The sequence below is a fragment of the Archocentrus centrarchus genome, chromosome 16, assembly GCF_007364275.1.
Source record: "Archocentrus centrarchus isolate MPI-CPG fArcCen1 chromosome 16, fArcCen1, whole genome shotgun sequence".
NCBI classification, from domain to species: Eukaryota; Metazoa; Chordata; class Actinopteri; order Cichliformes; family Cichlidae; genus Archocentrus; species Archocentrus centrarchus.
Window position 1 is genome coordinate 11,555,991 of NC_044361.1, and position 16,908 is coordinate 11,572,898.

Here is a 16,908-nt window from a genome sequence, read left to right on the forward strand (position 1 = left end):
CTTTTATGTAGAGTTTGCATATTTTGCAAAGACATGCATGTTAGGTTTACCGAGAAATTGTTAATTGGCTGTGATTTTAAGATAAAGGTTTTAGCACTGTTTACCATAAAAATCCATGCTAGACAAATGATGTGAAAAGCTGGGAGGAAAAAAAAAAAAAACGTATTCCATGCTCAGAAGTTACACAATTAAAGTACACAATTTGTTCCTTCCTATCAGCTGGAACAAATAAACCAGCAACTCTTATGGTACAATACAGTATGTTTATTTGACTATACTGGACAAACTGATAAACCAGAACATTAAAACCAAGTTAAGCAAATAACACTTATGGGTTCTGCCATTCAGGCGGATCTTTGAGAAGTACCACCCATCTAAACGCTGTTGCAGACCAAGGACATCATTTAATGGCAACAGCACTCCCCAAAACAGGAGGAAAATGCATCCCATTTCACCCCTAAAAGTGCCTAGGAAAGCCTCAAAACACAAAAAGTGTTGCCCTGAACTCCCTAGATCCCAATCTAACATTTGCAGGATGCACTGGAACAAGCCATATCCATGTGATGAGACCCCATCCTGCAACTGACAGGATCCAGATGAGCCACTGCAGAAGGTCTTGTGTCCATGTCACAACAGGTCATTTTTTTTGTTTATTTGTTTCTTTTTTGGTGGTGCGGGGGTGGGGGGGCACTCAATACTATACTAACAGGTAGTTTTAATGATGGCCAATTGGTGTATGCTTATATTTACTAACATAAGTAAAAACAAAACTATTTGATATTTTGGTTCAAGAAAAACAGATTTGTTCATTTTGTCAGCTTACAAAAAAAGGAAACTTTACTTTAGTGGTTAAAAGGGGGTCAAAACAACAAAAGAAGAAATATCCACAACATCTTCCAGAACAGTTAAGATGATGGCTTTGCACACTCTGCAACATCCAGCTTCCTGCCACTGCTGCACATTTTTGCCAAATTCTGTGAGGATCAGAGAGCAAAATTAGTGCTTCAGAAACTTGTCTGAGAAGATATTTCAGTAGGTTAATCTTACGTTAGCTGCTCGGATGATGCTGTTTGGAGACTGGAGGGCTGCGAGGTCTGTCAGGATCCTCTTAAGATCATTGTTAGAAGGATTTTCTGAAAAAAAAAAAAGAGTACATGTCAGTTTCTAATGGTGACCAATAAAAGGTAGCTTCTTAGTAAACAAACTATGTGTATGTACCTGGTTCTGGTGATGCTTGCGGCTTGAGCTGCAGGTATGGATGCTCCAGCAACTCTGGAATAGAGATTCTATCTCTGGGGTTTCGTACCAAGCATCTCTGTTTAAAAAAAAAAAAAAAAAAAAGACCATAACAATGGGTTATTTTTAATTTTACATCACTCTATTAACACTTCTGAGTGTTTTAATCAGCAACTCATTACAATCTCATTTTAATCAATGTAAATTAAACAGAAGTGCCATCTGTGGAAAATGTGTATAATTCTTGACTAGTAACAGTTATCCACGCCAGACCAAAATTATTTTAATTTAATTTAATCTTAATTCTTTTGTTTCACCTTCAACACATCCAGCAAATCCTTCTCCGAGATGTCAGGAAACTCTATCTCATGAGAGGGATCGATGATGGCATGCAGCTTGCTGATCTGATTGGTGATACTTTGGAATGGAGTCTTCCCGTAAGTCATACAGTACAGGATGCATCCGAGTGACCATACATCACCTTTGGGGCTGATCTGTAGAACAAAATTAGCAAGGGGTCTCTTAGATGCTGTTGCATTCATTATTTAGATATTGAACCTGTTAAATCAGTAAATATGAAGACAAGTACCTTTGAGCGTGCTTTTCCTGTCTGGGATGACGTGTCTTTGATGGCTTCAGGGGGCATATAGTTTAGAGTTCCTACCTGTGTTGACAAATGATCAAGTGTTACATGTGTTGAGCCATTATTTCTCCATTAATCTATATCTTGTCTCTAAAGCTGAGGCACAATGAGTGTTTCTCCTTCACTCAGTTTTAACTATTGTTTGCATTTAGTCCCGTCTCTTAGCTTTCTTTCCCCTCATTCCCAACTGGTCCCAGCAGATGGCTGCCCCTCTCTGAGCTTGGTTCTGTCAGAGATTTCTTCCTGTTAAAAGGAACTTTTTCCTTCCCACCGTTGCCAAGTGCTTGCTCATAGGGGGTCATGTGGAATCCTGCTCTACCACATCTCATACTGTAGGTGCTCTTGGATTGAGATCTGGTGACTATGGAGGCCAGTGAACTCACTGTCATGTTCAAGAAACCAGTTTGAGATGATTTGAGCTTTGTGACAATGTTCTGTCATCCCACTAGAAGCAGCCATCAGAAGATAGGTGCACTGTGATCATAAAGGGATGGACATAGTCAGCAGCAATACTCAGGTAGGCTGTGGTGTTTAAATGACGCTCAGCCAAGTACCAAGAAGCCCAGTGTGTACCAACAAAATATCCCCCAATCCCCCATGCCATTACACCATCTTATTTTTTTTTTTTTTTTAAAACATCTTCTATTGGACAATAGAGGATTGTGTAAACTTTTGCAAATTGTAGCCTCAGTTCCCTCTCTAACTTGCAGGAGTGGCACCTAGTGCAGTCTTCTGCTGCTGTAGCCCATCTGCTCCAAGGTTCAGAGATGCTTTTCTGGATACCTTGGTTGTAAAAAAGTTCTGGAGTTACTCTTGGCTTCCTATCAGCTCAAAGCAGCCTGGTCATTCTCCTCTGCCTTCCTATCAGCTCGAGGCATTTTCAACCAGAAAACTGCTGCTCACTGGATATTTTCTCTTTTTCAGACCAGTCACTGTAAAACACACAGCTGGTTGTGTGAGAAAATCCCAGCAGATCCTCAGGCCAGTCCATGTGGCACCAACAACCATGAGAGTTCAAAGTCACTTAACTCCACCTTTCTTCCCCATTCTGATGCTCAGTTTGAACTTCATCAGGTCGTCTCACAGGTGCTCGAAGACAGACAAGCATTTAGGCACGTCTACATGCCTTAATGCTTTGAGTTAATGCCATGTGACTGTTAATACAAACATCTAATCACCCAAGCAGTTGAACAAGTGTACCTAACAAAGTAGCTGGTGAGTGTATATTGTATAAAATTGAACTTTTAAAAAAAAGGAAGAAAAAAGAAAAGAAAAGAAAAAAAGGCCCATTTAAGATGAGAGCAGAACTGTAATTGTCTTACATTAAAGACAGGTTTTGAATTGCACAACAATGCTTCCTTTCTTTCTTGTAGTCAACACTGAGGATGCACCAAATCTTGTTACAATATACTTTCTCGACAGTGGACATTTTGATTTATTATAGCAAAGGAGAAAACACAAAAAAACAACAACCCACACACAGGCGAAATAAATTTCCTTAACAATGGCTCTGTTGCTTTAACTTTCCCAGTAGGCCATGATCACAAGCCAGCAAGCAGTTGGACCTCACCTTGGAGGAATGCACTTATTCATACAGTACATCTGTGTTATTAATTCGTCTGTGCTTTTCCTGCTATGTCAAAACATCTGTTGGTCTATTGGAAAGGACACTTGGAAGAAATGACTGTGGGTCCTCAATCTATCTTATCTGACAGACTCTGGAAGAGATTCAGTTTCTATCCTGGGATTGGGAATATGCAGACATTGACCATGCAAAAAGAAATTGTTTGAACCTCTGGCTACACTGAACAATCTACAACCACTATCATCACTCCTCTAGGACTCACACCCAGATTTCATGCATTTTCCCCACAATTACATTCCTTTATAGTGTGACTGTTGGGGAGCCTAGCTGACACGACACAGGACAGATACAGAGTATGCATTGGTATGACTTACTTGTGAATCCTTCATAATGCTCGTTACATCTGGTTGGATTCTGTTTGCAATGCCAAAGTCGATCAATTTCAGCGAAGCATTCACTATGACAAAGTTAGCTGGCTTCAAGTCACTGTGAACAATTCCTGTATAGAACATAAACACGTGCAGTGGTTAGAAATGACCAAAATTTACAGCACCATTCAGTAAACAACAGTGATAGTCAGTGGGGCAACAATAGTGAGAGGCACAAGAGAAAAGAACCGTGTTTGTGGATGGTATGGACGGCCTCCAGCATGTTCTTCCAGTAGAACTTCCTCTCTAGAGGGTTCACAGTTTTGCGGTTTCGCAACCAAGTGTTCAGATCCAAGTTTCCACACTCCATCAGCATGTAGATATAGCTGTTGGTTATTTCACTAAAATTAAAAAAAAAAAAACAAAAAAACCCACACACATATTACTGTGAGGGATCGATATTGCAGGTAAACAAAAAAAGATTGACGTATTAATACACATTATTTCTGGGTAGGCTGTGTACTCACTAGTCATAGAGCTTTATAATTTGGTCGCTGTACTGCTGCAAGTGGTTCAGATGTTCAATTTCATTTTTGTAACTCTCTATTGTCTGAGCATCAGCCTCCTCCAGGTTGACATATTTCACTGCATACAGCTGCTTTTTATGGTCGAGCACCTGGTAGACCTGGGGTGGGGGGGTGGGCAGTTATTTAAAATACAACACGTGAAGGCAACTGGAATGTTGGAACATGGTGAAAAGTTTTTTAACATCATGGGAACTCAGCACTGTTTTACCTTGCTTGATCCACCACGTCCAATCATCTTCAGAATGAAGAACTGCTTCCCCTTAATGGTAATGGACTCATTGGACAATGCACTAATAGAAGCCTAAAATGAGATCCAGAGATAATATTTTGTCATTACAGTTTAGAGTAATATTTAAATTACTGCTGATCTATCCAACTGACTGACTGCATTCAAGTGACTGTTTACTGTTCAGTCAAACTGGAAAAAGTTTGTTTGCAGTCTTGTGCAATATTCCTAACACACATCTGACATCTTAAAAAAAAAACAACAAAACAAAAAAAAGCAAAACAAAATAAACAAACACCCCCCCCCCCCCCCCCCCCCCCCCCCAAAAAAAAGGTATGTTTTCCTGTATAGAACAAAGCCAAAACTAGGGCATGAAAATGTACCTGTGGTGTCTGGGCACACAGCGTTTGATTTAGAGGTATGCATGGCTGCTGAGCAGGCCCAGCTCTGTGTGCTGCTGCAGCAGAGGAAGACACCTCGGGGCCTCTCTTTACAACAGGAGTAATAAAACTGAGAGGAGACAGATGGAGGTATGCAGAGTATGACAATTTATTTCAATTAAAATATTCTAAAATGAAAATGCACTATATTTTGTTATTTTAGAAGTAGAATTTACTTAATGATCTCTACAATAAAGCATGATATTTAAATACGGTTCCCAATGGAAACAGCAGAATTACAGATATCCAAAACGCTTTTGCTTATGCAGCACATTTAAAGAGATTTCACAGACACCCAAGTCAGAGCATTACCTGTTAGCAGCTGGATTTCTGTAGTTGTTAGGTGTTTGGTAGACCGAATCAACTTTGGATGAAAATTGGAGGGATGGCGTAAGGAAAGACTCTGGCAGACGAGGAATGGGTCTGGGTTCAGGAGGCGTAGTCCGTTTATCCTTAAAAGAAAAAAGAATGTTTAAGGTTAAACAAAGTTTAATAACTTTTTGAGACAAACAGAATCAATGCTAATGGTAAAAATTACTTGAAATTGTCATAACAAAACAAATGCACTGGATGTGAAGTTCAAAGTCTTTGGGACTGTAAAGTACCACAAACGGAGATAAGTAAATTTTACTGAGCTTCCTCAACTTGATCAATTATAACAGAGACAAGTAAGTCAAAACAGTTACTTTCAATTATGTGACATGTTCTGAGTCAAGATAATAAAAGTCCACCAAGGCTTCAGGCATTTCACAAGGACTGCATGCTCTGCATAAAACCAGCTGGCACATAAATGTGACTGGCTAAAGTTTTTAATCATTTTACAATCTAAAAACTTAGCAATTAAAGACAATAAATTAATTAATTAATTAAAAAAAAAAAAAAAAAAAAAAAAAAAGGGCCATCAGACCTCTGGAGAAACATGCCGGTTGATGGAAGTTGGGATCTTCCAGTCTGATAAGGGCTCCTTGCTGGCAGGTTTAGGCCGTTCTACTGAACGATTCACAGGGACGCGAGCAGGAAGCTGCACTTCCTGGATTCCCCCACACACAGACATTACTGGAGTTTTCATATCTAAAAGTAATATGGGGAAAAATTTATTTTAAAAGCATTCAAACCACTGCTTTGACCCATACAACAAATCAGCTTCCAATAAAAACTACCTGTGGGAGGAGCCTCCTCACTGGTGGGCAGTAGTTGTTTTTCTCCAGCTTTAAGGTTACGTATGGCCATCTCCAGGAGCTCAGGTGGCTTCACATTTAATGCCTGAGCTTTGTGCAGAATTGATGTTCCTTTGAGGAGATTACCTAAAAAGAGGATGGATAGGAGCATGAATAAATGGTATTCCACCTATATTTTGATCAAGGAATGGATTGACATGTACACATTTTTATGGCGGAACAAAGCTATGCCTATTGGTCAATGTAGATACAAGGATCCATGGATTAGATCTAGACAAAAACTGTGTCTTCTTACCAGGTGTATATGGGTCATTATTGTAATAGACGACATTGATAAATTTTTCTTTAAAAATAAATACATCTTTTACAGTGATTACATTTAAAAAGATTTCATACAAACATAGCCCTTATTTTTATGAGTTTCTCCTTATTTTCCTTTCAGTGTTTTAAAAATGAGGCTCCAGATTTGGTGAAAATGACATACCTTGAGAGACCTCAAACTGGGCATGTGCAATGTGGACAAAGGCAAAGGCTTTGCAGTTGGATCTTGCAACTACGAAGTAGTCCTCTGCTTCATCTGGATCTTCAATCCTGCAGAAGAAAAAAAGAAATCAGTTCTGAAAGGTAATGTTTGCTTGTACCTGTACTCTTTTTGGCAGGACTGAGAGCTGAATGTTTTTTTTTTTTTTTTTTTTTTTTTTTTAAAGCAAATAAACCACATAAATAATCAGTTAACATTACTAGAATGGCTTATGCATCTTTTCCACTAGTACCTACTCAGTGCCACTTGACTCGACATGGTCTTGTTTTGTTTTCATTACAACTGAGTACCACCTCAATTGCTGCGTTTCCATTAGTACCTACTCAGCACGGCTCGACTTGACACGGTTTGTAGGCATTTCCATTAGTACCTGGTACCAGGTAACTTTTTAGTACCCACTCAGCCGGGGTTGCAAGCTATCTGAGGTGATGCAAAAAAATATGACGTTGAAGAATATCATGCCACTGATTGGCCAGGGAGTGTCATCACTAGTGGAGTCATGAGAGCGACTCCTTCACCAGAATCAACCGCACCATTTTTAAAACCCAACCGCAGAAACTGGAGGCACGCAAACCAACACCCTAGTCGAATGAGGAGGTGCAGACATTTCTGTGCTTGGTGGGAGATGAGATGAGAAATGAGAGTTTATCATGAGGTCTCCAAGCTAATGGTTGCTCACGGGTACCACAGCAGTGTAGACAAAAGCTAACACTTTGAGTCGCAAACAAATTACATCACGAGACTTCTGCCCACGTTGCTACATCGACTCCACCCACACTGAGGTGGTCCTCAATTGTAACGGAAACAAAACAAAACCGTGGTGAGTTGTGCCGAGTCGAGTTTGTACTAATGGAAACGCAGCAAATGTGAGCGGAGTCCATGGGCAGGAGTCTCTTGACATAATTTATATAGAATAGAATAGAATGCCTTTATTGTCATTATACAGGATGTACAATGAGATTGGAGGGCCACTCCTGTTCAGTGCCATGTAACAGAAAATCAAACTCTCTAAAATGAAAATAGAAATATTATAAAAATATTATAATCTAGTATAATCAATGTGATCAAGAGATATACAGAAAATAAACAATGTGTAAAATATACAAAAAATAGAATGTATAAAATATATACATACATACCTACATTGGTGCATCTGTACATTGTAGGAAAGTAAATGCGTGTATACATATAATAATGAAGATGATGAATATTGCACTTGGTGAATGAATATTGCACTAGTGAACTGGATATTACACAATATAGGAGCGATAGATATAGGAGCGATATGTGACTCAAATGCGGCTATTAGCTTCGAGACATCCTGATACACTCATTTTTCGTCTGCCACCAAGCACATAAACGTCTGCATCTCCTCATTCAACCACGGTGTTGGTTTGCATGCATCCATTCCTTGCTGTCGGGTTTTTAAAAAAATGGCACCGTTGATTCTGGTGAAGGAATCGCTCTCATGACTCAGCTAGTGACGACACTCCCTGGCCAATCAGTGGCATGCTGTTCTTCAACGTCACATTTTCAGCCTGGTTGTACTCAACACGTGCTTTTGCCTCAAGTGTCAAACAAGTTTGTCGCTTCCACCTTTAGCAGGAACAATTTTCTTGCAAAATACAGTGCTTTATTGGAGCCCGTTAAAGTAGCTCTCTTTTTACTAAATTTTCATTGGAGGCTGACATGCAGCTCTCAGTCTCAGACATGCTTGGCTGCTCTCACTGTTGTGCACACTAAGGAATGTAAATGCATGGTGTCGCGATATCACAATATGACACTTTTATATCACTTAAAAACTTATACTGGTATTATCATGGACGATATAACGTGGCACAGCCCTAAACCATACTCACCCCTTTAGTTCTGCATATCGGACTAGTATTCTGGCGTAGGCAGTGTTTTTGCTGTACTGTCTGATTGGCAGCCTGGAGAAGACTTTAGCATAACAGTCCTTGAGCTTATTAAGAAGGTTGATGTCTGTGTGAGGGTTGCCTCTCTTCTCCAGGTTGGTAAGGCATGTCCAGCATGACTCAGGAGACTTGGAATTGACGATTTGATCAAAACTCAAAGTTACATCTGTTGAAGAGAGGAAAAAAAAGAAGCAGTTACTAAAACAGGGAAGGGGATTAAAGGTCTTTTGTTCTCACAGCTCCAGAAAATAAATTTAGTGCAGCAATAGGTAATGTAGTACCTTGAATTTTTGAGGCGTCCTTTGTGCCATGGTTTTGAAGGAGAGTTGTGGTTGAGTCTACAGCTGCCTGGTCCTCCCAGAGGCATTTCTCTGGACTGAGAGCTGGTGGCTGAGAACACACAAGACAAGGATTTAACATTTATTTCTTTGGCTCAAGCTAAACTTCTTCACAGAACAGTAATGAAAACCGCTGAGTGTAGAATTTAACATGTACAAAAAAACTTTATTTGTACTCACTTGAACATAGACTGAATCCCAATCTGCAGCACTGTTCTTTGAGGAGGATAGCCCAAATATTGGGTTCACATTTGAACCAGATGTTTGCCTAAGACATAATGACACAAACATGTATATATTTAAAAACACTGACATTATTAAAAAAAAAAAAAAAAAAAAAAAAAAGACACTGCATGCAAAGTAAACTTAAGTTTATTTACATTTCTTTAAATTGTATTTCTTGGATTATAGTTTTCATGGTCTGTCATGTGATTTTTCAGTAATTTACAACAAAACAAAGGCAGTGTTTTACAAGACAGACAAGATTCCTCAGTTCATTAAACACAGTACCATATGTTAGCCCTCAGGGGTCTCCTAGACTCAACACTTTGCTTGAGGCCTTGCAAGTCTGACGAGACCAACAAACGAAAAGTATAATTTATAACATTTCAGTACACTTTTTTTTTTTTTTTTTAACTTTAGAATCAGAATCAGAATCTTTATTGTCATTGTACACAGAAGTTGCACAACGAAATTTAAAATGCATTCCTTTCTAGGTGCCTCAGACAATAAATAATAAAATAATAAAAATATGAGTGATAAAAATGATTACTAAAATACAGTGCACAATAGTAAATTAAGATGAATCTAGCCCCAATACACACACCAACGCACGCACACAGTCAGCACTACCACCCCACATCACTGTCCAAACCACACAGAGTTCAGTTCAATGATAGCCCTGGCATAAAAGCTGTTCCTCAGTCTGTTTGTTCTGGCCTTCATTGTCCTGAAACGTCTGCCTGATGGCAGTAGCTGAAACAAGGAGTGTCCAGGGTGTGAGGGGTCCTGGAGGATGTTCTGTGCCCTCCTCTGGCAGCGGGCATTGAACAGTTCCTGGAGGGAGGGCAGGGGACAGCCTATGATCTTTTGAGCCGTGTTGATGATTCGCTGGAGTGTTTTCCTGTCTGCTGCTGTGCAGCTGTTGAACCACACGCACAGACAGTAGGTCAGGATGCTCTCTACACAGCAACGGTAGAAGGACACCAGCAGATTCTGGGTCAGATAGTTGCTCCTAAGAACCCTCAGGAAATGCAGTCTCTGTTGGGCCTTCCTGTAAATGCTGGTCGTATTGATACTCCAGGTCAAATCATCCTGCAGATGTACTCCCAGGAACCTAAAATCTGAAACCAGCTCCACTTCATCCCCCTCGATGAACAGAGGTTGAATGACATGTGTTGTCCTCCTAAAGTCTACTACCATCTCCTTTGTCTTAGTGGTGTTCAGGATCAAGTTATTCTCACTGCACCACCTTGACAGCCGCTGCACCTCGTCCCGGTATGCTGACTCATCCCCGCCTGATATGAGCCCCACCACAGTGGTGTCATCCGCAAACTTAATGATGCAGTTACTGGCATGTATGGAGGTGCAGTCATGTGTGTAGAGGGTGAAGAGTAGGGGACTCAGCACACAGCCCTGTGGAGAGCCGGTGCTGAGGCTGATGGCTGAAGAGAGGTGGGGACCTACTCTTACCCTCTGGGAACGGTCTGTCAGGAAGTCCTTGATCCAAAGACAGGTGGAGCGTGGTATCCCCAGATCTGACAGTTTAGTCACCAGTCTGCCAGGAAGGATGGTGTTAAACGCCGAGCTGAAGTCCACAAAGAGCAGCCGAGCGTAGTTCCCCCCCTGCTCCAGGTGAGAGAAGGCAGAGTGGAGGGCCGTGGCAATGGCGTCCTCTGTGGACCGGTTGGCTCTGTAGGCAAACTGGTGGGGGGGTCTAGTCTGGGAGAGAGACTGGAGATGACGTGAGCCCGGACAAGCTTTTCAAAGCACTTCATAACAATTGGTGTTAGTGCTACTGGCCTGTAGTCATTCAAACCTCTGATAGTGTTCTTCTTGGGGATGGGGACGATAATGGAGGACTTCAGGCAGGAAGGGACAGCAGCCTGGCTCAGGGACTGGTTAAAAATGCTGGTAAAAATACCAGCCAGCTGAGCCGCACAGACCTTCAGTATCCGTCCAGAGACACCATCGGGCCCCACAGCTTTCCTGGGGTTCACAGTTTCCAGCATACGCCTCACCTCTTGCTCTTGCAGCCTGAGGATGCTGCTGCTGCCTGCTGAGGGATGTTGGATGGCTGTCTCTGATTGCTGTACCTCAAAGCGTGCAAAGAAGCTGTTCAGCTCCTCTGCCAGATTGATGTTACGCTGATCAACTAACAGGCTGGGTTTGTAGTTCAAAATATGCCGAACCCCTTGCCACACCTGCCTGAAGTCGTGGCTCTGGAAACAGTCCTCAATCCTCCTCTTATACACAGCCTTGGCCTCCCTGATGCCCCTCTTCAGGTTGGCTCTGGCAGCGCTGTAAAGCGCCCCATCACCAGCTCTGAAGGCGATGTTCCTTTCTCTGAGTAAGCTCTGCACCTTTCCATTCATCCATGGCTTTCTATTTGGAAAAACCCGGATATTCTTGTCCACAGTTACAGTGTCGGTGCAGAACTTGATGTAGTCCAGAACAGCCGAGGTATACTGCTCCAGGTCCTGGTGCTTGAATACGTCCCAGTCAGTTGTTTCAAAGCAGTCCTGCAGCTGTTGAGAGGCACCTTCAGGCCAGGTCTGAACAGTCTTAGATGTAGAAAGAGCAGTTTTGCTGAGGGGGGTGTATGCTGGAATCATAAGCAGGGACAGATGGTCTGACTGGCCCAGATGTGGCAGTGGCACAGCCCTGAAACCCAGCTTGATGTTAGAGTAGACTTTATCCAGTGTGTTGTTCCCTCTTGTAGGGCATTTAACATGCTGATGGAACTTGGGTAGAACAGTCTTTAAATCGACATGGTTAAAGTCTCCTGCAATGATGTGTACAGCCTCAGGATATCTGCTCTGTTGACTGCAAACCGTGTCATGTAAGAGACTAACAGCCGAGTTAGCATTAGCATCAGGGGGAAGATAAACAACAGTGATCAAAACAGCTGTAAACTCACGGGGCAGATAGATGGGCCTGCATTTAACAGTCATGTACTCCAGGTCCGGAGAGCAGTGGCTGTTCACAGTCATACTGTCTGTACACCAGCTGTTGTTTACATACAAGCACACACCCCCTCCTCTGCTCTTACCGGAGGTCCGCATTCTGTCATGCCGGTGCGTTGTCCTGCCGGCTAGCTCGATGGCTGCATCAGGAATGGATGAATGAAGCCAGGTCTCAGTGAAGAGCAAAACGCAGCAGTCCTTCACGGTCCTGTTTGTAGCCACCAGCAGTCTCAACTCATCCATTTTATTCGGGAGTGATCTTACATTGGCGAGGAAAACACTGGGTAACGGAGGTCTATGAGGCCGTTTACGTAGCCTCTCCAAAACGCCAGCTCTGCCGCCTCTTTTCTGCCTCCTTTCTCTGCGCCGTCTCCGTCTGCGACCCCCCCCTCACAGGGATGATGAACCACAAAGAGCCAGGTGGTCTGGCGATGTCCACCGGGATGTTGTGAGAGTGGAGGAAGTCAGCCATAACCGCCTGCTCACTTTGTGCTCCTATATGTAGGAGTTCGTGCCGTCTGTATGTTATAATGTCCGCCCGACATAATGGTGATGTGTTGAGCCACAGTTGAAGCACACATAACAACATACACAATTTCACAGAGCACCGAAAAGGAGAGCACTGAGCCGCTGCGACTATGCGCGCCGCCATCTTGAAAGAGTTACACTATGTGTATGCACAGTGGCACAGACACTCACTGAAAATTTGGCTAAGAACAGCATACAAATCTTGGGTCGGTCCTCGCCTTGCTTTCTAAAACAGGTGACATGGTCTAAGATGTTGGAAACTTTTGTTTAAGATTCTTTTCTCAATTCATGCTGCCAAGCTCCCATTATACCTTTAACTCACAGCTGTGCTACTGGAGCCAGATCTGGGGTCCTGCTCATATAACAGTGAAACAATCCAGACTAAAATAGCACACAAAAGCCCAAAATGCTCTGTGGACATTTAGATCTATTTAAAAAAAAATTAAATTTTTCTTATAAACAACAGTCAACTAGGAAATGTGTGCAATCAGCCTCCTGTCCCACCTTCTTCATTCCTATATTAAATTATAGATGATAGTACAAAACACCTCATGAATGTTGATGAATTGAAATGGGCCTTCTGATCAATTATTTACAAATTCCTCTACCAGTGCATTCTTCACAAGCATTACACACTGCTGACACCCCAGTATTTATAGATCCGACAATAAGACTGATTGTTTCACACTCTCAAAACAATATTTATACTCAGTTCTATCTCCAACCATTTGAAAAATAGAAGTTTGACTTATGATTAGTTTAGCTGTGGTAAACTTGTCTTAACTTGGACTCTCAATGAAAATTGTGTGTTTGACAGCACCGTAGTGTTCACTGTAGGATTTCATAGAATCCAACTTTATATTTATATTTATATTATATATATATATATATATATATATATATATATATATATATATTTATATATATATATATATATATATATATATATATATATATATATATATATATATATATATATATATATATATATATAAATAATAGATATAGATATATATCTATATCTATATATCCCGTTCAGAGTCATGGGGGGCTGGAGCCAGGTACAGGGTACACCCTGTACAGGTCACCAGCCTCTCGCAGGGCCAATACAGAGAGAAACAAACAGACAACCATTCATACTTATGGACAATTTAGAGTTAACCTAACTGTGGACTTTGGGGAGAACATGCAAACTCCACACTGAGAGGCCTGGGCCAAGGTAGAATCAAACCCAGACCTTCTAGATGTCACTGTAACTGTGAGGCGAGGTGATGGATGAGAAATGAGGTGTTCTTAATTTTTTTTTTTTTTTTTTTTTTTTTTTTTAGTTTTTACTGAAAAAAAGCTCAAATGGAAAACAGTGGCAGATTCTTGGTGCCCTCCCACCCCCACAATAGTCACTATATTTTAAAGTCTAAATAAATGTAAAATACCTGGACAAACTCGCGGGGATGGATGCATCACTTCCTTTGGAGGCCTTCCCATTATTGTAGTCATCATCCTTTTCTGGGATTGAGAAAGGTACTATGGGAACTCTTGCTGGCTATAAAGCAAAAAGGTAGGAACACAATTTCAAATCTTCAAGGACTTTTTTTGGTAATGCATACATACATCAGTTTCTAGGAAAAAACAAAAAACAAACACCACGCACCATTCCAGTTGCTCTCTTGCGGTGAGATCCTGTCCTCCAACCTGGTAGTTGGTCATCTGATGCTCCACCAAGGGAATCCCTCCTGAGAGCCAGAGAACACAAAATGTCAGAAGTTCTTCAGAAGAAGCCTTCTGAAAGGTTGAGAGCTGCTTTATTCTTACCCCGAAACAAAAATACTCGAGAGCAGCAAGTCACCTGTCCCATCTGACATTCTGCTTACTTTTTGTAACTCTGAGACTTTTTTGACAGAGTCCTGCACATTACTGTTGGGTACTAGCAGAAAGAAAACAAAACATTTAGATAAGACCAGCATGATTGGAAAAAAAGGGCATTATTAAATTTAAGTTCCATTATAAACACCAACTGTGTGACTTTGTACTGCTGGACATTAATTAAGTTAAAGAGCAACATGTTAATGACAAGATAAACATGAACAAATACTCACCTAGTACATTTTCCTTATCCTCTGAGCACTGGAGTTGTGGTTTTCCAGTCTGAATGCTCCGCAAGGCAGCCACCAGCTGTTCTTTTGGTTTAGCACCCACTTCAATAGCATTCTGCAATATGTAGATGCCTCTCTTTGTGTTGCCTGGTAAAGTGTTAGAGATTAAATGAAATATACTAGATAGCTTTTCCTGAGAATTGGTACATGTTCAGAAGGACAAATGGCATATTTCTACCTTGAGAAAGCTCAAACTGTGCATGTGCAATGTGGACAAATGCAAAATTCTGGCTGTGAGATCTCGCCACATTGAAGTTAGCCTCTGCCTCATTGATATCTTGAATTCTGATAGAAAAAAAAAAATGACAAAAAGAATAGTTGCAGTGTACCTCAAAATTACTTATTTCATTTTACCTAGTCCATCCACCAATGAACAAAGCTCAACCAAGAAGGGAAATGTAACATTTGCTCTGAAAATTAACTTCTACTCACGCTTTCAGCTCTGCAAATCTGACCAACATCTTTGCATAGCTCTCATTGTGACAGTGTTTTCCCAGTGGCATGTTGGAGAACACTCTGGTATAAAAGTCAATGAGCCTGGTGAGATGATTACTATCCAAGTGAGGGTCCCCCTTCTTCTCCAGGTCCATCAAATATGACAGGCATGATTCAGGCAAGTTTGAGCCAATGACTTGGTTAATATTGTCTGTGTCATCTGTAACAAGTATAAGTTGTCATGGTTATGGCGCTATACATAGACATATGGATGCATATGAATGATAAGCAACAGGACTAATTGGAAGTCCTTTTTTACCTTCATTGAGACACTTCTTGATTTTGTTAATCTTTTGATAAAGCATGGCAAGCTTCTGCTTTCTGTCTGTATGCTCCTCTTCCTCCATCTGAAATTGGCAGTTAAAGCAAAACAAATAACACATTAGCCCAAATGAGGATAAGCATAATGCCTTAATGACTACCAAGGACACCAAAACGAGCTCAAAAACGACGTTTTAATAATAATGGCATGTTTATTAACTGTTATTGAAACGATTTGAGTGCAGACATTTAAAAGAAATGCAGGGCTGCGGTTAATAAAGTATTTATGTAACGTTATGTTAGCGCGGAGTTGTGCTATTTCTGATTCTGAGAAAAGGTATTGCTAGAAGCATCATACATATACACTTGATAAGCAGCAAAAAATAACCTCGCTAACAAATTAAAAACGTGTTACTGAACAAAATGCTTTCCTTACAACCGCAGATAGCTTCGTGTTTACAGTCCGCAGTAGCTCAGTTAGGTGGCTAGTTAGCATGTACCAATTTGGAGACAAATCAAACCTCCGCCTCTACCGAGGCCTCACACTCTCAAGCTAAACATTTTTAAAAACATTACATTAAAGTGCGCTCATGCCAAAAACATCTCACCGTACTTAGGCCTGCCACGAAAAAGTTTCTTCAGACGAGAACTAGCGTAGACCATACATAGCAAAGCGAAGTAATGCTAGACTTTAACTGCCAGATTTCAAATATGCCACTTCCGTTGAAGTCGTGTATTGATTGGGTATTTTGTGGTGACGTCATGGCGCATTCGTTTTACAAACAATGGATTGCGCAAAGCAAGACATAATATTTTATAAATACAAAGGAGAAGTGTATGTTTGTAAACGTTTTCAGTATGTATTTATCGATATTTACAGGCACGTGATAACGCTATAATTACTTCTAGTTTATCTTTTGAATGTGGATGAACTGAATTATGCAGACCTTCTTTTGGATGCTCCTTTTAGTTGTCACCACACTTTCCATCATCTTCCTCCATCTCACCCTATCCCTAACAGCCTTCTTTGTCACACCAACCCTCCGTCACTACATCCATGAATCTTCTCTGTGGTCTCCCTCTTTTCCTCCTGCCTGGCAGCTCCAGTCCAGTATATCCAATATTCCTCGTCTGCACGTGTCCAGGCTTTGCTTCTCTTACTTTGTCACCAAACTGCTCCACCTACCCTCACTACAGAATATAATGTCATCTGCAAATATCATAGTCC

General features: G+C 41.1%; 1 protein-coding gene across 2 annotated transcripts; it reads right to left on the reverse strand.

Annotated features, from left to right (window-relative positions):
- Positions 1-243: 243 nt before the first annotated feature.
- On the reverse strand, positions 244-16,409 carry ttk (ttk protein kinase). 2 transcript variants are annotated; one of them, XM_030750039.1, is made up of 25 exons: positions 16,289-16,409; positions 15,679-15,766; positions 15,357-15,579; positions 15,103-15,209; positions 14,868-15,011; positions 14,584-14,695; positions 14,423-14,504; positions 14,205-14,314; positions 9,239-9,326; positions 9,002-9,110; positions 8,664-8,886; positions 6,748-6,854; positions 6,246-6,389; positions 5,993-6,156; positions 5,398-5,537; positions 5,029-5,155; positions 4,628-4,720; positions 4,360-4,517; positions 4,082-4,233; positions 3,839-3,963; positions 1,826-1,900; positions 1,554-1,730; positions 1,219-1,315; positions 1,048-1,133; positions 244-974 (listed from the first exon to the last, which is right to left on the reverse strand). In XM_030750039.1, the coding sequence occupies exons 2-25, from the start codon at positions 15,764-15,766 to the stop codon at positions 906-908; spliced, it is 3,000 nt and encodes a 999-aa protein (XP_030605899.1). In that variant the 5' UTR covers positions 16,289-16,409; the 3' UTR covers positions 244-905. The 2 variants fall into 2 exon arrangements, with proteins under 2 accessions (XP_030605899.1, XP_030605900.1); XM_030750040.1 differs by having other exon boundaries at positions 16,294-16,364.
- Positions 16,410-16,908: the final 499 nt, after the last annotated feature.

Coding starts and splice junctions, on each gene's coding strand:
- ttk (XM_030750039.1), bottom strand. CDS start 15,766: ATGGAGGAAGAGGAGCATACAGACAGAAAGCAGAAGCTTGCCATGCTT. Junction 9,111..9,238: donor GGGATTCAGTCTATGTTCAA/GTGAGTACAAAT, acceptor GTGTGTTCTCAG/CCACCAGCTCTCAGTCCAGA. Junction 1,134..1,218: donor GCAAGCATCACCAGAACCAG/GTACATACACAT, acceptor TTTTTTTTTCAG/AAAATCCTTCTAACAATGAT.